Genomic DNA, 22,726 nt, shown 5'->3' with positions numbered 1-22,726 from the left:
AGTATATTGGAAGTGTTTGTTCCATTTTTCTTTGCCTCATCTTATTTATGTGTGTTTCTTCGTGTCCACTATAAATTAATATATAGTCTCCCAGTTTAGTTCTGTGGAAGTTTACAGCAGCAGGCATTATGTATGCATGTTAGGAATAGAGAACCCAGAGTTTGTGGAGCCTTTTCAAATATGTTTGCCGGGCCAGTACTTTTAGTGCTAACCAGTGTGTTTAAAAAAAAATAAAGGGGAGCGGAGGGATATATTTTTTTCAAAAGAACCTAGGCTTTGCAGAGTCTTTTCAAATATATTTGTTAGGCCAAAAATTTTAGTGATAACAAGTGTGTTTAAAAAAGAAAAAAAAAAAAAAACGGAGGGGTATATGTAGTTCAAAAGTTCCCAAAGGTTGATTTAACTGCTATTCCTCTTTGTTTGTTTGTTTGTTTGTTTGTTTATGCCTTTTTTAAGAACAAGGTAGTGAGTCACCCATGTAACCTCTTGGATATAAAATCATTTTTCGTCAGTGTGTCAACTCTAGTTGTCACTTTGGTAATGGAATCCTAAGATCATACTGGTTTGGAAACCAGGAGTTTTCTATTCTCCTGCTGTATTGTACTGATCACAATAGACCTCTATCAATTTTTTTTTCCCATTATTCCTCTGAATAGTCCTACAATGTATTTTTAACTTTATTTTCTTGAGCTTTCACTATATTCAGTTATTCTCAGTGTTTGCAGACTTTCATTTATTTCCTTTGTTTGTCTTTCATGAAAAAGTTCAGTTACCACAGATGGTGCTTTATTTTGTTGTAGGTCCAAGATGCTGGGCAAGAGGTGGTGGCATCTTCCGTCACACCAGGATCAGGCAAATCAAAGGTAATCAGTTCTCACAAGTGTAATTTATTTGGATAGCAGTAGTTGAAAGAGTTACTACTTAGCATGCAAGCTGTGAGTAACCGGAAGACAAAAAGGTATTTTTAAACAGTTTCCTGTCTTCTAGACTTCTTGAAAAATTGGTTTATAAACACTGGGCTGAAATGTTTTGGAAAACATGAGGAAAAAATATCTTACTTTTCAGTTCTTGTTATAATATTTGAGAGTACATTATTAGCCTCCAGTTTGGGCAGTTTTCTATTTCATAATGCACACAGACCTCTTTGCATATGTTGGAAGTAAATTTAAACAATGCCAATGTTAGGTCAACATGCTATTTTCAGAACATTGTTTGAATTATGTTACGGAATTGTAATCCTTCCCAACCAAGTTTTCCTGTCTAACTGATGCTGCTGGTTTTGTGCTCTAGAACTATTTGGAAAAGTACAGAACTGGGAGTAGTTTCTATTATTGCCCTTGAAATAACAGAACAGTAGTAACTTGGACTGTTACTGTTCTTGCAAGTGTGTGGTAAGACCATTTCTTGCCCCAAAATTTGATTTCTTAGGTGTCAGATGCTAAAATGCCCTGTTTTCTGCTTACCACTGGGTTGGAGAACGCTGACTTCTCTAACATGTACCTTTTTACAGCTGGACACATTGCCCAAAGAAGAGCTCATCAAGTTTGCAAAAAAGCAAGTGATGCTTATACAGAAAGTGAAGTCAAGATGTACAGGTACGTTACTGGAAAGAGAAAAATTTTTGCCTTAATGCTTAGTGCTATCTGACCTTACCTAATATCAGTGCATATTTTGCTGGGTAGATTTGAATTCTAGGCAAAAATCAAAAATGCTTTTCTGCAGTTTCACTGTTTTTTGTTTTTTTTTGTGGGAGGATAAGGACTGAAATCCTTGGAGCAAGAGAGGGAAGAAAAAGAAGCATTGCTTTTCTTGGGCATTAAATTAATTTTGATCCAGCAGGATGGCATGGTGGAACAATGCAGCTTGTACAAGGGTTGAAGTGGGACTTGTCATTGTCTGTTCCCAATATTGATTGCAGAGAGATCTGTTGCTTTTCAGGAAGCAGATGGGAGCTGGAATGCCTCTGACAGATTTTGCATAATTAGTACTGTTGTAGAGTACAATGGCTTCTTTAAAATACTTAACTACTTAATATTTGATCATTTGCTTCTTTAACAAAATCATAAAATATACCAACCAAATTTTTGTGTGAACCACCTAAAAGTAGCCTGTGTAAATCTATGCTCTCATGTGCTGTCCCTTCAGTGGCCCACTACTTGGACTAGTGTCGCTTCCCCTTCTTTGGAGCTACAGTGATGCTGACTGCTAGTAGCTGTCTAGTGAAAAAAATAAGGGTAGAGATGGGCTATATTAGGCTTTTCCTCAGTGAGGTTATTAATAAGATATTTTTCTTCTACCTGCTGCTTATTTTTAGAGAACCAGTAGGAAATTAATATATTTTCTCTGGCTTAAATTGATCATGAAATAGAAGGTAAGACAATAATAAAAAAATTTGCATCTGTCTGTTGTCTCTCCACCGAAACACGGAGGCTTTGCTTCCTCAGGAAACCATGCTAAATATCAGGACTGGAGAAGTAGTGCTGAATGTTTGTTCTTGAATAGGAGTATTGTTAGGCACTGGATTTACTAGTAATTTGCTACTGTGACGGAGTATAAATTCATGCCGTGAAATTTCTATACTTCTTTTTTTAAGAACTGGAGAAAGAGATTGAAGAACTCAGATCTAAAGCAGCTGCTGGAGGAGCTGATGATATTATTCAGGTAGGAACATGTAATGGGTTTCTAATGTATTATATAATTTTAGCTGAAATATATCTACAGAAATAATTAGTGATAAATAGTAAATAACTTCAAAACTGTTATTCAAATTTAATGTAATCAATTTCCAGGAATTCAGGACACTTCCTAAAACGTTTTCTTTTCCTCCTCCTGCAAAATTCTTACTCAAAAACACTATCGGTTCTGTGAAGAGTAGTACAGTATGTTAACATTTCCTCAGCAAGACTATTTCCTTGTGTAGCTGGTTAGACAGGCTTTTGTTTATTTTAGAATGACCACTGCAGGAAGACTTTCAGCCATTTAGAAAGCTTCAGAGACAGTAATTTGATGAGATCAGAAACAAATAATTAAAGTTGCATGTCACAAGCAATACTTTTAAGAAAGTAACTGGATTTAAGTGGCAAGAACATCTGTCTTTCTCAAAGTAAGGGTCATAAGCAGCATATGAAAGTGAAAGTTGGCAATGAGGAGGAATTTATCAACTGGAAAATTGTTTTAATAATTTGTGTGGAGATTACTTTTCTACAGAAGGAAAGCTCCCCACACACATGGTGATAAAAAGTTAGCTGATTAGAAATACAATTTTGAACAGAACCTATTACCCAACGTCGTTTTTTAGTCTGCCTGTTCCATATCTGTCATATCTAACTTGAAAGTAACTTTTAAAATCAGTCCGATCTGTTTAATTGATAAAGAGTCATGACCAATACGTGATGTCCTATGGTTTGCAAAAATCATTCAGGCTTCCATTGTTAAGAAACCCTTCTTTCCGTGATCTTTTTCCCTTAAAATTAGGCTCTCACAGAAAGACTGGATGTTGTACTTCTGGAAAAAGCTGAAAGTCAGCAGCAGTGCGTAGCTCTGAAAAAAGAAAATATTCAAAGAAAGCAAGAAGCAGAGGTACTGAAATGAGCAATAGAGCATTAAAAATAATTCAGAATTATGTTTATTTTCTAGTTTTGCTTGTTGAGTATTTCACTTTCATTTTAATATTTTTTTTCACTTAGCTATGTTCTGTTTTACCTTAAAAAAATCTAAAGGATTCATATGTTAACGCATTTTCTCTGTATCCTCTAATTAATAGTTTTTTGTAGGACTGACAATAAATATAAAATTCTTATGTGCACTGGCTAGTTGCACAACTGTTCAAAAATAATTCAGTCAGTGCATTAGTAGCCTATATATGTGATAGCTTCAATTAGTTGGCTCTGTCTTTCCATGGGAAATATGAGGTTGATATTCAGATATTCATAGGAAGGAGCCTAGCAGCCAAGGTATCTAAAGTATGTCAGTAATCTTAATTAATAATAAAATGAGTAATCTTAATAATAAAGTGAAGAGTGAATTGCTTGCAATTGATGAACATCATTATATTCCAGATACTTGAATTTGATGAGCTAAAACTAATTTGGTCTTTAGTACATTATTGTAATAGTTGCTGAAGCTGAAGTCTATTATGACGATTTTATGAAAATATGCTGGTAAACATGATTTAAGACTTAGTTTTCCTTTCCTTTCCTTTCTGAAAATGTTTTTGTACTCTCTTAAGTGTCTTCTAAATTGAGTTGTCCTAACATAGAATTAAATATTTTAAAACCATAGCAATTTTTAAAACTAAAGGGCTCCTAAATCTTCTAATTCGTTATTGTAATCAGTTTACTTGGATTCTGTGTACTAAATTACCAGTATTTAATAACTTGCATGTTTGTTTAGGCTGCAGTGGCTAAGACGGAAGAATTGCAGCAGCAACTGGAACAATCAAGTATTGACTCTCTGAAAGAAATAACAGCTCTGAAGAATGAATTAGCTAATGCACAATGCAAATACAACGAGGACTTAACAAAGCTGAAAACAGAATTAGAGGAACAAGTGAAGAAACAAATGGGACTGGTGGAACAGATTGAATGTCATAGTGATAGTCAAAAAGAAGTTAAAAGATTACAAGATGATGTCCAGAGAATTAAATCTACCTATGAGGAGCAAATTTTGTGTCTGAGCAAGCAGCTGGAAACTGTGAATGAAGACAAAAACAGAGAAGTGACAAATCTGCAAGAAACTATTAAAAGCAACTCTCAGTGTTACCATAATGAAATCAATAACCTGAATGAAGAGCTTAAAAAATTAAAAATTGCCCATCAGGAAGAGGTGTCAGAGTTGATGCATCAGATTGAAATATCATCTAAAGAAAATGAAGAAAAGCAAAATCAGATAAATCAGTTACAGCACAATTTGGCAGAGGAGAGCTTAATAAAAGAGAAAAATGTGAAGGATGAAATGTGTGCTTGTACTGACCAGTGTAAACATGACTTGGAGCAGCTGAGAGAAGTCTTAAATAAAAATACAGGAAACAAGATAGATGTTGTGGATACACAGGAAGAACCTCACGTAGAAGTGACAATGGAAGAAAAGGTTAGGCACCTGGAGCGTAGCTTAGAAGAGCTCCAGTCCCAACATAGTATATTAAAAGATGAGTTAACTTACATGAGTAATGTTAAACTAAAACTGGAAGAGGAAATCCATCGCATAAAGGATGAGTACTTTCATGAGCGGGAAGATTTGGACTTTAAGATAAATGAATTGCAGCTTACTAAAGAAGATTACTGTTGTGTAATTGAAAAACTGAAATTGGAGCTTCAAGCAGCAAGGGAGCACTGTGAAGCCACTGTAAAAGAACATAAGTTAGAGACTCAAACTCTGAAAGAGCAACATAAGAGAGAAATTTCTGAACTAAATGAAACTTTATTATCGGATTCTGAAAAAGAAAAGATGGCATTAGTTTTTGAAGTGCAGGAACTTAGAGAACAACTTGAAAAGCTAACTCAGGAGAAAGAAGAAGCAGTGTCCAGTTACAACAGCCTGAGAGAAACAATGGAAACTCTACAGACTGAGCTGGGGGAATCTGCTGGAAAGATCAGCCAGGAGTTTGAATCAATGAAACAACAGCAAGCTTCTGATGTCAATGAACTGCAGCAGAAACTCCGGGCTGCTTTTAAAGAAAAGGATGTTCTTCTTGAAACTGTGAATCGTCTCCAGGAAGAAACAGAAAAATTGTCATCTAGTCAGCTAGAGATCGAAGAACTTAAATGTAAAATTGTTAATCTTCAGGAGGAGAATAACACAATAACACAGTCCATCGACCAAAAAGAGACTGCTATGAAAGAACTGGAAGAGAAAATAATTGCTCTTACTGACCAAAACAAGGATATTTTAAATGAAGTAAAATTCTTGGGTGAAGAGAGAGAAACCCTTCAGGAAAGATGCAAGCAAGAACAAGGAAAAATTCAGGAACTTCAGCAAGAAGTAGATGTTGCTAATCAGTACAATAACAACCTGAAGAAAAAAGTGGAGGAATTAACAAAGGGACTGAACGAAGCTTTAACTGGGAACAGTGAAAATGCTCAAACGCTAGAGCAACTGGAAAACCAGATTGAGTCTCTGTTGCGTGAAAGAGACAGCCTTTCATCTGAAGCGTATAGGCTTCATGAGGAAAATAAGAAAATCCTTCAGGAAAAAGGCAAATTAAGTGAAGAGGTGGAAAAGATTAAATCTGAAAAAGATGGTTGGTTAGTGTTGAAGGAGCAGTATGAAAACTTAGAAAAGCAACTACAAAAGATGACTGCAGAAAAAGACCAGATATCAACAGTACTTGAAAGTGAAAAAGTGCACAGATCTCTTGTAAGAACTCAGCTGTGCCACTTAATTGAGCAAGTGGCGTCCAATGTTTCAGCTGCTGATGAAGAATATGATTCTCTTAGCTTGTTAGAAATTGCAAATGAATGCTTGGCAAAAATGAAAGAAGAGCAGTGCCTTGCTCTACAGAATGAGGAGAAAATTCTTCTTTTGCAACGGGAAGTTGAGAGACTAGAGGAAGAAAATGCAGCTCAATATACAGAACGTAGATCCCTGATTCAGGATTTTGAAAAAGAAAAGGATCTCTTGAAAGAAGAATTGGAAGGAGCGTTGTCTGAAAAGGAAGCACTTCAACGTGATATCCAGGAGCTGAAGAGTGCCGGTGAAAAAACAAGGATCGAAAATCAAGATCTTCTGGCTAATATTGAAGAGATCACTCGAAAACTTGCTTTTTATGAAAGTCAAATACAAGAACAGCACGAAGGATCAGAAAAACAAGATGACTTAAGTTTCATTCTGTCGCAAAAGGAAACTGAACTTAGAACTCTGAAAGACGAACTGAGTTCTCTAAAGGTTATATTTTGTTATTGAAGTATACAGACTAAACCTCTAAAGTCTTCAGAATTAAGGTTCAAAAAATACTTTCAATTCTGTCTTTTTTTTTTTTTTTTCCTTGGCCTCGAAGTGAGTTTCCCTTCTAGAAAGCACACGTTTCAGAGTTACTTAACACCTCAGAATTCCATCCCCCCAGGAAAAAATAACCAAAACCAATCATAATGTTTTTTTGACAGAAGTTGCTTGTACTTGAATCTCTCTTCCTATCTATACCCCTCAAAGTGATTATTTAACTAGATGGACTAACTAACCAACCTCATAATCTTTCACCTCTAACTTACTATGGCTCCATCTCAAACAAAACTCCTGCTTGATATGCCTTAGCTACTCCTAACTTCAGGTCCTGGGAATTGATGGTTATGTAAAACTGACAGCTGCAGAATTAATGGTCTCCCATTTTTTGTCCTCGGACAGGATGGAAAGCAGCTGTTAAAGGGTTGGAATATTTTCCTTTCAACATAAGTATTCTTTTCAGTTACCAAGCTGATATGAAATTGCACATAAAGGACTTTCTTGGTAGTAGGAATGTAGACACAGTCCAGCTGTAGATGAAACTTCTGGTGGCTTGTTAGGGGGAAAACAGATATTGCAAAGAAATTTTTGTAATACTTCTTATGTCTTTGTTTATAATACAGAATGTAATGGAGACATTGACTGCGAAAACTGATGAGCAGTCTTCAGTAGCAGAGCTGCAAGAAAAAATTGGTATCTTTCTCACTCTTCTCTCTTATGTAAATAGTTTGGGGGTTTTGGCTTTTTAGTTTTCTTTCTCTGCATAATCGTGCTGTATTCCTGCAGTATTTCTTCCGTTAAGGACTTAAAATATTGTTAGCAATTTCAAGTCTATTATCATTTGATACTTTTTAAGATTTTTGTTCCTGTGTACATTTGGCTATAAACAGTGTAGTGGATTTAATCTTTATTTTTTAAATATGGGAAATAATTGTCTCAATAAGAATCCCTGAAGCTGCTGAGAGGAAAGCAACACTTTGCCAAAGCTATTGTTGCCTCATTGCAGTTATCCCAGCACATTATAAAGAAGAAGGTTCTGAGTTGTTACAACTCTTTGTAGAAGTAGACAAGAAGCCTCTGAAACGGGGAAAGATTGTCCCTAAACCATCTGTGCGGCTGGATGTGCATAACTGAACAAAATATTTGAACATCTCCCCCAGCTTTATATTTTGTTTTGTTTTAAAGTCATGCTGGTATTTGTGTTCTAATTGAATTTAATTTCATTTCTTGGGGGAAAGAAGAGGCATATTTTTTCACTTTCTTATTTATTTATTTTAGGAAGACTGGAAAAAGAATCTGCAGAAAAAGGAGAGAAGCTAAATAAAATTAAGGTTGTTGCTGTGAAAGCAAAGAAAGAATTAGATGCCAGCCGAAAAGAGGTACCCTGATTACTTCTTCATATGAAGAACATTCTGCATGTGGGATTCGGTTTTAGTGATACACTTCTTTTTTTAATAAGGTACAGGCTCTGAGGGAAGAATTGGAATTGGTTCAATCAGAAAAAGATCAGTTGTCTGCTTCAATGAAAGATGTCATTCAAGGAGCTGAAAGCTATAAGGTAAGAATAGTACTGTATTTACAAAAGACAGGTAGCTGTCATAAAATACTTCGCTATTGAAGCCTAGCCTGGGTGTATATTGCTATCTACTTGCACAATTATGTTTGGAAAAAAAGATTGCATTGGTGCAGGTGAGTAGCCAAATCAAGAAATCTAATGTTCTAGTAACTGTGTGGCTGCTGTCGGGTGAAAATAAGGCACTTCCTTTCTACTGGATGGTATTTTTAAACCTTTCAGATCTAGCATCATACATATTAAACATTGTGTTGCTGAGACAAAACATAAATCCTTATGGATTCCACAAAGCGCATTAATTTAGAGATCAGTTAGGAAGTCCTTAAGCAATAAAGACATAAACTAACAATTACCTGGGAGCATGTCCTCTTGGAGCCTGTCTTTGGGCACATGAAGCAGAAGCAGGGGACTAGGGACAGTCAGCATCACTTCACCACGAGTGAATTGTGTCTGATTATTCTGATTGCCTGCTGTGATAAAACAGTTGCTGTTGTGGGTTGGAGGAGAACAGTGGATGTCACTTTACTTTAGGAAGGCTTTTGATGCTGTCTCGCAGTGCTCTTGTATCCATGGTAGGACATTGTGGTCCAAATGGGTAAACAACCAAATGAGTGCTTAAAATATTTAAAAAAAAAAAAAAAAAAAAAAAAAAAAAAAAAGTTGCATGGTTTGACTCAGAGAGTAGCAATTAATGGCTTATACTAAATGGCAAAATGACAAAACTCTGAGCAACCTGGTTTGATTTCACTGTTGACCCTGCTTTAAGCAGGAGGCTGAATGGAGACCTCCTGATATCTCTTCCAACCTAAATTATTCAAGAATTTCCTGAACTGAAAAGGGTTTCTCCCAGAGCCTATAATGGAATTATGACTCTAAATTCATTCTGATATTTCTGATGTTGCAGTGAAACAACTTATATGCTGAAGTATTAGGAAGATAAGTGTCTGAAGCTTGAGCAATGTATAGTATAAAGAATGATGGGTTTGTGTTTGTATGTGTTAAGAATCTTCTGATGGAATATGATAAGCAAGGAGAACAGCTGGATTCTGAAAAAGACAGAGCAAATGATCTTGAACGTCAGATAGATGACCTCACAAGACAGCTACAGGTGTCATCTCAGCAGGTCAGTTCTGTATGTGTGTCTGATCTATTGATAATTGCAGTAAAAATTAATTTACCTATTGAGCTTAGGTTTTATTAATCTGATTGTTACTATATATAGTTTCGTAACTTAAGTTCATTTTGTATAGTGACTTGCAATTCAGGATTGTTTTCCAACATCTGATATCTTCTCTGGGCTGTGACAAAAATATATCTAGAATGTCTGGCCTTTTCAATAGAAAGGGGTTTGTTTACCTCAGGTTAATGTATATAAAAGAGCAGGTGATCAGCTGTGATATGGGTTGGACATACAACTCTGCTGCACCTAGATAGTGGAAGTTTTGTATTTCTCTAATTTCACACCTACACTTTTCTTGAAGTGCAGTAACCTTTAAGTGCTACTTTTTCCTTTTTTTTCTATTTCTTAGAGAAAATGTGGTGGTGTTCTTTAATCACGAGAGTGTTTAAACATATTAAATTAATTATGGGTTTTCTTTGCGTCTTTCACAAGTCTGCGACTTTAGGATGTATTGCGGAATACTACAGTGGCATTCAGAAGAGTCTAAGATGGTAATTAAGCAGCTATGAGGCACATTTTTGCAAAGCTAACTGAAATGAGTTTAGGATTTAGGATTTAAACTCACAGGTCCCATACATATTTATGCCGAAGATCCACCTAGGCCACTGTTGCCTTATAAATGGAAGCTAGTAGTGAATAGCGTAAGAAGAAATGACAAGTAGTAGCATATATTCTACTGATTATGCAGGTGTTGATTTATTCAAGTTTGTTGTGAGGTATTTTGTAAATAAAAGCACTGTTTAGATAATTAGCAGCTTCTTTAGCTTGTACTTCCTTCTTAATCTGCATAATAGAGACTGAGATAAACCATTGAAGGTTTCAAAATTAAATCTGTTAAAAGCATTGCAAAAATAGCACAGATACAGGAGGAGTTTTTACTATGTACTGATGTGATCCCATTGAAAGCCTGGTGGTGCTGCAGATAAATCTTTTTTAAGAATTGATAGTATGATTATTTATTTATAAATACAGCAGCTATATTTGAAGTGGGGCATTAAGTACTCAAACCTTGTATATTGGTGTAGAAGGAAGGTGATTCTTGCAGAAATCATAAATGTTTGGTTACTTTTTTCAGATTTCTTGTAACTAGCCATCTTACAGAAAGTTGGGCACATGAACTCTGAACAAAATAATCAAATTTTTCTTGTTTAAAACAAGGTGGATAAAACTGATGGGTAGGAGTGCTGTTTATAGGGGCACTGGATAGAAATTGGTGGTATTTTTTAAATATAGACAATATCTTATTTGTCAGTCACATGCAGATTCAGCTGATGTTTTTATCTTTCCATTATAATCCTTTCAGCATGATCAGTTGCACTCTGCTAATGAAGACCTCCTGGCTCGTGTTGAAACACTGCAACATAATGCTAAGCTGCTGGAAGCTCAGATACTGGAGATACAAAGAGCCAAGGCAAAGGCTGACAAAGAACTAGAAGCTGAAAAGCTTCTGAAAGAACAGAAGATAAAGGTAGTACACTGTAGATGTGGTGAATGGGCTGAAACATTCATTTCACTGGATGAGACTTCTGTTAGACCCTTGTAAACTGTGTTTTTTATAGAACAAGTTCCATACTTTCTTTTCTTGTTACCTGACTCCATCTTATTTGAAGGACTAGTCTATTCATTGAAAGAACTTCATGAGACTGTCACTTAAAGTGATTGTTGCAGAATGTGAAAAATACTTCTTCATCTGAGTTTTTCTTTGGTTCACAGTGATTTTCCTAAAAAAAAAAAAAGGTATTTGTACAACCTATCTGTGTGTAAGTGTAAATAGATACTGACATCTATTTTGAAACTGGACTGCATAATTGAGAAGTATTTAAATTTCAGGAACATAGTGGTGCTCTCCGAGAAATAGAGGAGCTTCAGATGCAACTTCAGAAGGAAAAGAAACATCTGCAGAAAATTATGCAAGAACTAGAGCTGGCCAGAAAGGTAGAGTTGCTGTTCGTGTTAGTGCTTAATGGACTAAAGATTTCAGCCAGTCTTGCTGTTTTGGATGCCTCTGAGGTATTTGGATGTTCTGAGGATTTTAAAGCCCAAAGTTTGCAAAAGGGAAAACATGAGGGTTTTTACCCCTGGTTTTGTGTTTGGAGAGCTGATGTGTACTTTGGGGTTTGTTTGGGTTTTTTTAATTATTTTTTGTTTGGTTGGTTTAGCTTGCGTTATGTGGCCTGTCCTAAGCAGAAATAGGAATAGAGTTCAAATGCCTGGACTACTTATATGGTGCGCTATTCAGAAGCTGCCCTTCTTGCAAGGTCTGAAGATGACAGAAACTAATATCTGTTTTCAAACAAGAAGAAGAAGTTTTGAAAAACCTGTTGCTACTTTTGACACTTACTAGTAGGTATTTTGTAGACATTAGTTACAAGCTGTAACTTCATTGTGTGTAACTTGCAGGATGCTCAAAAGAGTACGCTGATGGATATGGAAATAGCTGATTATGAAAGGCTAGTAAAAGAACTTAATCAGAAGATTACTGATAAAGACGGCAGAATAGAAGATCTTGAGCAAGAGACAGGGATTCAGAAACAGAAGCAAGAGACCCTACAGGAAGAAATAAGTGAGTAAACTATAAACAGCAATAATCTCTATGGTATAGTTAGTAATAGTAATAGTAAAAGATACGATTCAGAAACAACTCAAGTTAATGAGTGAGAGTAAAGTTTTCAGGGAATACTGAACAGTTACATAGTCAAAATTACTCTTCCATAAAGAAAACTTTACTATGTTATTAGTTGCTCGATCTTGTGTTCAACAAATAAAAGCCAAATTACCTGCCTGATAAACTGTGTTTCTTACCTGATTAAGTTACTCATAAGTTCTGAAAGCTGGTGACTGACGGGTTTTCATTATGACATATCACACTCATAAAACTTTACTAGTTAGCATGTGGTTAAAAACTATCCTTACATGTAATTTATTTGAAGAGACATATCATTTATTTGAAGACCTTGTGTGCTTGAAAATAGGATGCTAAACTTACTGTAAGCTACTTGTTTGCAGCTCTTAAGAAATCTGTCAGGATTTGCTTAAATATTTTCCAACATTTTTAGGAAAATAGGGGAATTTTCCTTTGTGTATAACTGCTGTTTTCTGCATTAGAGTCACTTCAGTCAACTATGCAACAGGATGAGGAAAGAAATGCCAAGATAAAACAACTCCTGGTGAAAACCAAAAAAGAACTGGCCGATGCAAAACAAGCTGTAAGTCCACATGTTAATGAGTGTGTATTCCATTTGTGAACTAACTTTTAAAAAATGGGCTGGTAGCTGAATTGTGAAGTTGCTGAGGTTTGTTTTTTTTTAATAATCAGATAATTTTGTCATGCAGGAAAATGACCTTCTGATGTTGCAGGCATCATTAAAAGGGGAACTGGAAGCCAGTCAGCAGCAAGTGGAAGCCTATAAGGCAAGAAAATTCACTCCTTTGTTAGTTTAAGGTTTCTTATCTAAGTAATAAGGATGTGATTCATACTGGGCAGATGGAATATAGGCTGAAGAATGAAAAGGTATTATTTCTATTGTTAGGTTACTGGTTCTTTTTCTTAAATGAATTTTGTCTATTTTCTGCTTTCCCCAAATATTTCTGCTGTGATGTTCTTTAAACAGGCTTACCCTGTCTCATTCCTTTTTCTTTTTTCTTTACACCAGAAGAGAAGACTGCATAATTTGAAGCTTGTAGCTGGGATAGAGCTGTCAAATAATTTCTTTTAAAATGGAAGTTTCTCAATTTAAAAACAAAATAATGCAATATTATCAGCAAAAATCCAAAGTGGTGTCCATCTGTGTAATTTTTTTTGGTTGGGCAGAATAGGAGTTGAATGTAATTAAAGGTAGCAGGGAAAGAAAGGGAGAGGGGTTGGCTTCTTAAATATTGCCACCCCGGTACTGTAATTTTTATCTTCTATTCTCACTTTAGACAACATAATATATTTTTTTTAAAATTATGCGCACAGTAACCCATGTCTGTTTTTCTTGGATTTTGATTTTATATACACCAGTTCTGTGCAGGAATTACTATATTAGAACACTATGTGTTCTGTGGCATCTGCCTTTGAAGAGGGAAGAAAAAAAAATTGTCATAGTGAAGTTTTCAACTGACTTTTTCAGATTCAAGTGGCTGTGCTAACATCAGAAAAGCATAAAGTTCAGGAACACCTGCGAACTTCTTCAGAGCAACATCAGCGTACGTTGAGTGCTTACCAGCAAAAGATTGCAACATTGCAAGAAGAGTGCAGAGCAGCCCAGGTACTCTAGTGGGAGAAATACTGTCAAAGACTTTAGAAGGGAGATTTACAGCACTCTCTGCCTGCTTCTCTAAAAATATTTTGCAGATCTTTCACTCTTGTCTTTTTATCTGCCAAGAACTGAGAATTATCCCAGTGTTTAATGTAGTTGAGTGGTGGTATAGAGGACAAATCAGACTTTGTCCTGGTTGTTGTCTATCACTTGTGGTGGAAGATTTGGACTGCACTCTTATATTTCTAGTAGGGGAAACCTGTGGTGGTAGTGGGAAGTCAGAATTCATTTAAGATGATCAGCGAGTGTAGACTGAGGAGGGTGGAAGGAGAAGCCTTTAAACAAAAGGTGGGAAGAACAAACAGAATAGTATAATTTGCTCCATAGAAAAACCATTAACATAGATACCACTTAAAAAACTGGGGAAAAAATATTTGCAAGCACCTTTTAATTTGCTGCTATATGAGAAGCTTCTTAATTGGCAGCTGAGCTACATGTGACGCTGACAATATTGCCGAGCTTTTTGTCCATATAATACTGTGTTAGATGTTCCTTGAATATAGTGTTTACTGCGATTTAAAAAGGTGAACCGAAATTGACAAACTTTGTGGTTGCTGCTACAGGCAGCTTGTCTGAGTCATACTGGTAGATATGGATCATGGTTTTATAAGTACATTCTTTGTAACTGGGGACTTATGGTACTTATCCATGACAGCTTACTCCTTGATGTTGTGAAACCAGTCTGAGTGTAGATCTTCTATGACGGCATGGCATGAAGCTGTTGGAAGATTAGCCTTCCTCTTTAGATGCCGTATGTCTGAAAAATATATATTATTACAAGGCTGTTAACAAAGGAAAATTCTGTCCAAAGGAAAGGTGGGCACTAAAGCAGATAGTAGCTTAGAAAGCAAAAGTCATGTTGACATTTAAGGTTGTGTACCTGAGAACTTAGGAATGTTCTAACTCGCATAGTTTGACTGGAAGAGAAGAGGAGGATTAATTTAAAGAAATGCCTACAAATCGTACAGACTTCAGAAAAGCTGGAGCTGAATCTGGAGTAGTGGCTAGTTGGGGTCAGCACTGTGGAATTTCAGTCACCAGGTCAGCTGAAGAGAAGTTTTCCAAAATCCTTCTCTTGGAGAATGGAGCATCTTAGTCATCTCCAGGATGACGAATGAGTCCGTGAGCTTCTCCTAAGATCCAAGAATGAAAATCCGCATCTTTGTTTTCTTAGAAAAATATGTAACATGAGTACTTGGATCATGGGAATAATTCTTGCTGTATAGTGTACAGTCAAGGGTGAAACTATGTTACGAGGTGATTTTCTGTATGTTCACAGAAACTCATGTGTCGGCTGAATTTAGAAGATAAAATAGACCAAACGCCCTTACGATCAGCTAGAATATTATATCTTGTGCTGTGTAATACCATTACAAGACCGATTTAAGTCCTCAAAATTATGCATAACTTTCAGGCATATTTGACTTTTCACACCTGGGTGGTATAAAAGAAAAAACAATTACCCTTTTTTTTTTTTGCCCTTCACCTTTGTCTTCATTTAAAGCTGTTTGAGAGAACCCTTTGCTTGTGAACCTGTCAAATGCAGTTTTGGAATTTGCAAGTATTTGTTCGGTTCTTTAGTAGGGGTATGTTGAAAATCAATGTCTCTTTTTAAAGTTTCACATTTTATGATATTCAGTTAAAGTGTAGAGAAACATGATCTGTTATGATTGTCATAATTTTAATTATCCACTTAAAAGAAGAAAATACAACAAGTGGTTCTTAATGTTTTTAATGTAAGATGTATTTCATTTTAAAGAAATGAGTAATATAGTCAATAGCATAACTTATTAAGGCTTTTTTTTCTGTGTGATAGGCTGAACAAGCCTCTGTTACATCTGAATTCGAGAGCTACAAAGTTCGTGTTCATAACGTTCTGAAACAGCAAAAGAATAAATCTGCTTCTCAGACAGAATCTGAGGGAGCCAAACAAGAAAGGTAAAACTAAAATCTTTATATGCATACAGAAAAATACTGATACTTGAGTTGTTGTGCTTGCCTTCGCTAGTTTCTCACCAACAAGTGAATTCCACTATTAAACTATTTGCTTGAACAAGAAAAATATCAGAAGGGATACAGTTTTCTTCCCCAGTCACTTTAGGTTAAAAAAAACCCAAACCAACAAAAAAAACCCTTCTTCATTTCTATAAACTTTATCTGATCTGTAATCTAACTGTGGTAATGCAAATGTGAACAGAAGAAAGATCAGAAGTTTTTACTGGTACTGCATTCCTTTCTAGTTCCTTGATTTGTCTTTTTCAACATTTATGTTTGTGTAGATTACCTGTTGTTACGGTCAGAGGGAGAAGTAAGGTGTTAGAAAGATTTTCATGAGCAAAAATTAGCCAGCATCCTCTGTGTAGACCTGACACATAATTTTTTTCTGCCAAAAAGTATTGCATCAACATGCCATTTCCAGCTAAGAAGAGAAGACCAGATTGGTACTGTTCAGCTGAGCTCACTTTGAACTTTTCAAGAAGGAATGGTTTCGTGTAGTTAAAGCTCTGTCTGCCACTTCAGGCATCAGTTTCAGCAGATTTAGGAAATACTTACCAGCTTTTATGTGAGGAAAGACTAGGGGAAAAAAAGGCTGCACTGCCAAATGTTCCCTGCAAATCATGTAAGTATAGTCATAAGCTACGTAAATTCAGATTCACTTCAGGAAATGTCTGAACCCACTGCGAAAGATAATTTTTTGTAAGTTATTTTTATAAGTAATTGATAGCTGTCCTTGGTGACAGACTGGGTGTTTATGTCAAAAGTAATTTCTGACACAGGTCATAAAACAGTACGTGCAATTGCTGCTGAAAATCCACCAGAGGGAGATCTGTGCTTTTTGTTAGAGGACTTGGATTTTATGGTCGGTTTGGGGGGGTGTTTGTTTTGTTTTGTTTTTTTGGTGTTGTTTGTTTGTTTGTTTTGTTTTTGTTTTTAAACACATCTACCTCTTCTTTTCTTTGAAGCAAGCAAACTGCAAGAGTTGCCTTTCTTTGTCTCTCTTTTTTGCAGATTTAAGAAGTTCTGGTATTGTTAGGTTTTTGTGAGGGTCACCTTGGAAACAAAATGGAGAAGCAATAAAGCAATGAACAGATGACAAATACTTTTCAAATGAATGATAAGGGTTAATGAGCTACACAGTACATGAGATAATGGAGATGTCTGCATATATAAATACAGAAAACATAAAGAAAAATGCGTCTGACTTAAGAATTTTTCCTTGTGGTGTATATGATTTTGATTTATTTCTGTCCAACAGTTTATCTGTTTTTATGGATTTTGATGTTGCTTTCTAGTCCTTTGCTGTACTCAGTCTCATTGAACTGAAGTGCATTTCCTAAACAAATAAAAAAAGTCCACCACTTTTAAGAATAATTTTTTTTCTCCCATCTGCATCCCACATATTATTGTCCCTCTGTCTTGTTCCTCCAAGCCAGCTTGAAGTAGAAGGCAGTAGCAATCACACTACCCATCCCAATAGTCATGTTCCCAGCAGTACAGTTGTTATGTACTAAACCTTTTTGTGCATATATTGAAACACAGTCAGAACTTTCCTAACTGTTTCTGCTGCAGTCACATTCTAAGATTATTTTGATCCTGGTGCTATATTGATTTTCATTAATAAATAAGAAAGGTGGATCAGCTATTCAAAATGTGGATATAATGTAGGCTCTGAAATAATGTAATTATTTTTAAATGTATCTTCTTTATTTATTCTCGTCCTTTTGAAGAGAACAGTTGGAAATGGTAATAGATCAGCTGAAAGTTAAGCTGCAAGATGCTCAGCGTAATTCACAGATGAATGCATCTGAACTCCAGGCGTTGCAGTCTGAACACGACACCCTGCTGGAAAGACACAATAAGATGCTGCAAGAGACTGTTGCAAAAGAGGCAGAACTCCGTGAAAAGTACGGTTTGCTGATGAACAGACACAGATATTTTTATTCGGTGTGAACTTCAAGGGCTGGGCATATAGCGGCCTCTAACTGCACTTCCCAAAGAAAGTGCATAACAATTAAGAAAGTCTTTGAAGGGAATTTTCAAAATAGTTGTTTGCTGTTTTTTATCAGCCTTCAGAAGTTTCAGCGATGAAAATGAAGTGATAGCTGATAAGGGAATTTGAGATTTCTGCAAGCTTTCTACCAGTTAATTGTCAGACATAAAAATTAACATTTTTTTTAAGCACATTGACTGTTTCTAAGTCCAATACTGAGCATTACATTTGTGTTGGACTGCTCAGCTAAATTTTACAGATGTTTCCTATTAAAAAAATAAGGTAGTTAAATGCAGAGCACACAATTTCACTGAAAAAATGTCCAGTCTTGCTTCGACCAAATGCCTTTCTTACTAAAAGTACTGTTTTTTTAAGTCTGTTCCTCTCACAGTCCTAATCTGCTGTTTCTTTCACAGTAAAAGGAATTTGCTTAGCCTGTATCACTTCTTGAAAAATCACATATGTACCTAATACCTGAGCTCTTCAAAAAGGGTTTTTCATTGTCTTTTCTTATTTAGAGTACAAAGAAGTTCACGTGAGATATTCATGAGAAATTACAGCTTCGTATTAGGAACTGTTGACTTCTTGTTTCCATCTTTGTACTGTTTTGTCTGTTCCTGATAGACACGTGATGATTCATTGTAATTAACTAAATCATGTCCTTCTGCGTTTTTCTGGGAACAACCCATATCACAGTAGGTTCCCTTTGTACCCAGAGAGACAAGCTCTTTGCCACTCTGGCTATATTTAAATTTGTACGCTTATAAGGGCAAGTCCTATGCTTAGTCTTTCCATACATGCACTTGTTTAATTGCTTGTGACAATTTTATCTTGCTTCTGGAGTACCTCCAAACCAAGCACAATTGATGTGTTACTGGCACTTTTCTTGCTAACAGCTATACTCGTCTATGCTCTATTTTACTGAAAGTTGAAGCTTAAAAAAATTGAACTTAGGTTCTTAGAAACTAATGTTTTCAGAAGTCCTGCATAAGTGTTTGGTAAATAAATGTTGAAGGAAGTGGAGTATAAGGTGACATGCACTGTATGACACTATAAACAATCATGTTGTGAGTTTAGAATTTAGGAATGTTTAGACCACAGTGTCTCTAATACTTCCCTTTTTTTTCCCAAAGATATCTGAATTTTGTGTTCTGAAAAAGAAATGAATAGTGCAGTGCATTCATATGATAGATAATAAGTGTAACTTTCTCAGTCTTAGATTTTTCCCTGTAAAAAGAGGAATTTACATGGGGGAAAAAGTTGTACAGTCTTTCTCAGATAATCCCACTCATGAAAACTACTGTAAACTATAAAAATTTTGAAATGTAAAAATGTCAGTGTTTTGCTGTTCATTTCTTATGTTTTGTGTGTACACTGTTTTCAGGCTCTGCACAATACAATCTGAGAACATGGTCATGAAAACGGAGCATGCCCAGTCTTTGAGTCAGCTGACAGCCCAGAACGAAGCTCTCCGGAACAATTTCAGAGATCAAGTCAGGAACCTGCAGGAAGAGCACAGGAAGACAGTAGAGACGCTTCAGCAGCAACTGTCCAGAGTAGAGGCTCAGCTCTTCCAACTCAAGAGTGAACCAAGCACTAGAGGTAATTTTCAGTCATCACACCAGGTTTTCTTGGGTTTAGATACAAATTTGTGTACCTGAGTCTGAATCTAAAATGTGTTTATTGTGTGTGGTTCTGTAATACATCAGAAACCTTTTCTGGAGGACCTGCAGCATGCCATATCATTCCACTGATACAAAGTAGGGAATGTGTCTTTGTTATTACTGTCTCTTCAGAATCTTAAGGTAATTGAACGTGTCCAGAGGAGAGCAACAAAGCTGGTGAAAGGGCTGGAATGCCAGTCCTGGAGAAGGGAGGGGCTGGGCTCTTCTGCCTCGTATCCAGTAACAGAACATGTCAGAATGGTTCAAAGCTGTATCAAGGGAGGTATAGGAAGCATTTCTTTACCTAGAGTGTGGTCAGACACTGGAACAGGCTACCTAGAGAGGTGGTTGATGCCCCAAGCCTGTCAGTGTTTAAGAGGCACTTGGACAGTGCCCTTAATAATATGCTTTAACTTTTTGGTCAGTCCTGAAGTGGTCAGGCAGTTGGACTAAGTGATTGTTCGAGGTCAAGTTCAACTGGAACTATTCTGTTCTGTTCTAGAATCTGCATCAGTGTTATTTCTTCTGCAGTACCTGCATTGTCAGACAGGTGAAGGGAGATTACTGTGTAAATATTGGGTGCTCTTCCTATCAGTTTGTCTCAGATTTTGGAGCATACTGGACTTCTGCCTCCAGTATGAGTGGTAAAGCTAAAGAAAAGTGCACTGAAAGCTGTTTTAACAATGTTTGTTATTGATATACTTACTATTTGACTCCTAATTTAGGATTTTACTGTGTTCAAGCTCGAGTGCTGTTTTTGTATCTGTAAAGTTAGTAATTAGGATGTAGTTGGACATTTGCTGAGTAGCAGTAACAGTTTAAGAAGTTACTCTTTCCGTATGTTACTGAAGCAAGAGGATAGTACACACAGTATTAAAACAGAATAATTTACACCTCCCACAGGACTGGTTGAAAGAAAAACTAATTCTGTTTTGCATTAAAAACATTTGACACTCTTGTCATAGTTTGTCATACAACATAGATGTGTTGTAACACATCTTCAGGGAGGGTTGCGTGAAGATTTCATAGTCACTGAAATAGAAATTGCCAATAAAGTTTGGATTTAGAAGCAGGCTTTGATTGGAATGGTGTTTTAGCAGTGAGAGTCTATATTTTCTATTATAAATGTTATGTGTGTATCTGACTTTCTCTCGTTTCTTCACCTTTCTTCCCCTTGCTTTTTGAAGACTATTTTATGTACTGCTCTCCAATTTGAGACTGTCATACCTGTTAAACAGCCCCACCAGCTGCATTCTGATGACAAACATGAGCAAGTATTTTTCAGGTCCAGCTGTTTCAAATCCAGCAATGAAGAACTTAAGAGAACGGCGAAACACTGACCTTCCTGTTCTCGATGTGCACACGGTAGCTAGGGAAGAGGGAGAAGGTATGGAAACAACAGACACAGAGTCTGTCTCTTCATCCAGCACCTACATACCATCCTTGGAACAACTTCTGAACTCCCCGGAAACAAAACTTGGTAGGTAGAACATGTGGCTTTTTGGAGCACTTGCATATGTAAGTTGCAGAAGTTTCTGCCCTCAAAATACCTCAGAGTATTGTGTTTTCATGCTTTTAGGTGCAAGACACAGGTCTACTTAAGTGCCACTGAGCATGCACAAATATTTCATATTTGTGACTTTCCAAAGGGAAAAGACTGGATGAGCAAGTCAGTGAATAGTTACAGAGCTTTTTGCATTCGGGACTAGTCTCTACTAGAGACAATTAAGTGTTGGTTTAACTCTCATTAATGAAAGGATAAAATGTCCATCTTAATGTGACTTATTAGAACAGACATTTATTCATAGGTATTTTTCCCAGGAAAAGGAAAGCCCGTATGAAGAACAGTGTTCTAAGATTCCCCCCTAAAAAAAAACCAGAAAAACATATGGTAGCATCTGATCATGTTTTAAAAGTCTACTGAGCACTTTGTGGAGAGGTGTTGAAAAATCTCCATCTATGGGAAGGAAACGAGGGGTAAATTAAACCCATGTATCTTGATGTACTTAGAACTGATTTGCCAAACCCCTTCTAATATATATACAAAAATTCTTCACAAAAAAAAAAAGCATGCAGCAGCAGCAGTGATGCCCACTCATTTTGCAGTCTGACTTTGGGTGGAACTTGTTTCTGAGATGCTACATCAATCAAGTCCTAATGTTAACTTAGTATAAAGTAGATGCAATTGCTTTTTCCTTCTCTGTTTTCTTTCCAATTAATTGCAGAACCAACTCAGTGGCAAACAGAACTCACCAAGGATGAACTGATTCAGAAACTAAACACAACAGCAAAGAGCACTGATCACTTGAATGAATTACTTCGTGAATCAGAAGCAACCAATGCAATCCTAATGGAACAAATTAAGGTTAGTAGACATGTAGGAAATGTGGGGATGGCTCTAATTTCTGTGGTGTGTTTCCTAGGCTAAATGTTTAACATCAAATAAGTTTCAGAAAATCCTAGTATATAAGAATTTGGTAATGCAAAACTTAATTTCAGAAGGGCTTTTATACCACGGGACTAAGTAGCACTTCCAGAGTTGACCTCAGGTTTTTAGTTTGGAAGTTTAATGTGCTTTTACTGTTTTCACTTGGATAAAGGCAGTAAATCCTGAGGGAAGCGTTGTGTGGTTTTTCTTCCTGTAACCTATTTAACTGTCTTAAATTAAAAGAAGATATATGTTTAGAGGTACACATGCTAATAGAGTTTGGTATGATTTCATTGTACCTTCCTGAGTTTTCTGAAAACACTTTGGAAGTTAACATATTCTCTAAATATGCTAAGCTTTCCTTTATAAAAAGTTTCTTAATGAAATTATAATATTGTTGAATCTTTGATCCACATTGCTTATTTAACTGTTCAACTCCTGAAAAGTTGGTACTGTATGTCACGGTAAGTACTCCACAGATTTTATCAAAAAAATATATTTTTGATCAATTAAAAGTTATTTCTGGACTATATTATCGTGTGTTCAAGTATCAAAGGATTTTTGTCCAGAATATGTTGCTGTGCACACTTTATTCCTTTTGAAGCAAGCTGCATAATTAGCTTTTTAGCTTTTCAAAAGACCTTTGTTCAATT

The 22,726-nt window shown here is 36.1% G+C and overlaps 1 protein-coding gene across 1 annotated transcript in view; it reads left to right on the top strand.

Annotated features, from left to right (window-relative positions):
* The window catches only part of GCC2 (GRIP and coiled-coil domain containing 2), a 30,028-nt gene that overhangs the window by 2,280 nt on the left and 5,022 nt on the right, over positions 1 to 22,726 (top strand). Inside the window, exons 2-21 of the mRNA XM_065060022.1 lie at positions 801 to 863; positions 1,511 to 1,595; positions 2,594 to 2,661; positions 3,475 to 3,579; positions 4,393 to 6,882; positions 7,560 to 7,629; positions 8,215 to 8,315; positions 8,396 to 8,494; positions 9,513 to 9,632; positions 10,993 to 11,157; positions 11,520 to 11,624; positions 12,090 to 12,252; positions 12,795 to 12,895; positions 13,023 to 13,100; positions 13,802 to 13,939; positions 15,807 to 15,928; positions 17,719 to 17,895; positions 19,366 to 19,583; positions 20,931 to 21,125; positions 21,871 to 22,010. Coding sequence (XP_064916094.1) covers positions 801 to 863; positions 1,511 to 1,595; positions 2,594 to 2,661; positions 3,475 to 3,579; positions 4,393 to 6,882; positions 7,560 to 7,629; positions 8,215 to 8,315; positions 8,396 to 8,494; positions 9,513 to 9,632; positions 10,993 to 11,157; positions 11,520 to 11,624; positions 12,090 to 12,252; positions 12,795 to 12,895; positions 13,023 to 13,100; positions 13,802 to 13,939; positions 15,807 to 15,928; positions 17,719 to 17,895; positions 19,366 to 19,583; positions 20,931 to 21,125; positions 21,871 to 22,010 — 4,803 coding nt within the window. The remainder of the gene's footprint in view (positions 1 to 800; positions 864 to 1,510; positions 1,596 to 2,593; positions 2,662 to 3,474; positions 3,580 to 4,392; positions 6,883 to 7,559; positions 7,630 to 8,214; positions 8,316 to 8,395; positions 8,495 to 9,512; positions 9,633 to 10,992; positions 11,158 to 11,519; positions 11,625 to 12,089; positions 12,253 to 12,794; positions 12,896 to 13,022; positions 13,101 to 13,801; positions 13,940 to 15,806; positions 15,929 to 17,718; positions 17,896 to 19,365; positions 19,584 to 20,930; positions 21,126 to 21,870; positions 22,011 to 22,726) is intronic.

Source organism: Columba livia, chromosome 1 (assembly GCF_036013475.1).
Source record: "Columba livia isolate bColLiv1 breed racing homer chromosome 1, bColLiv1.pat.W.v2, whole genome shotgun sequence".
Classification (NCBI taxonomy): domain Eukaryota; kingdom Metazoa; phylum Chordata; class Aves; order Columbiformes; family Columbidae; genus Columba; species Columba livia.
This window is presented reverse-complemented; position numbering and strand designations above follow the sequence as displayed.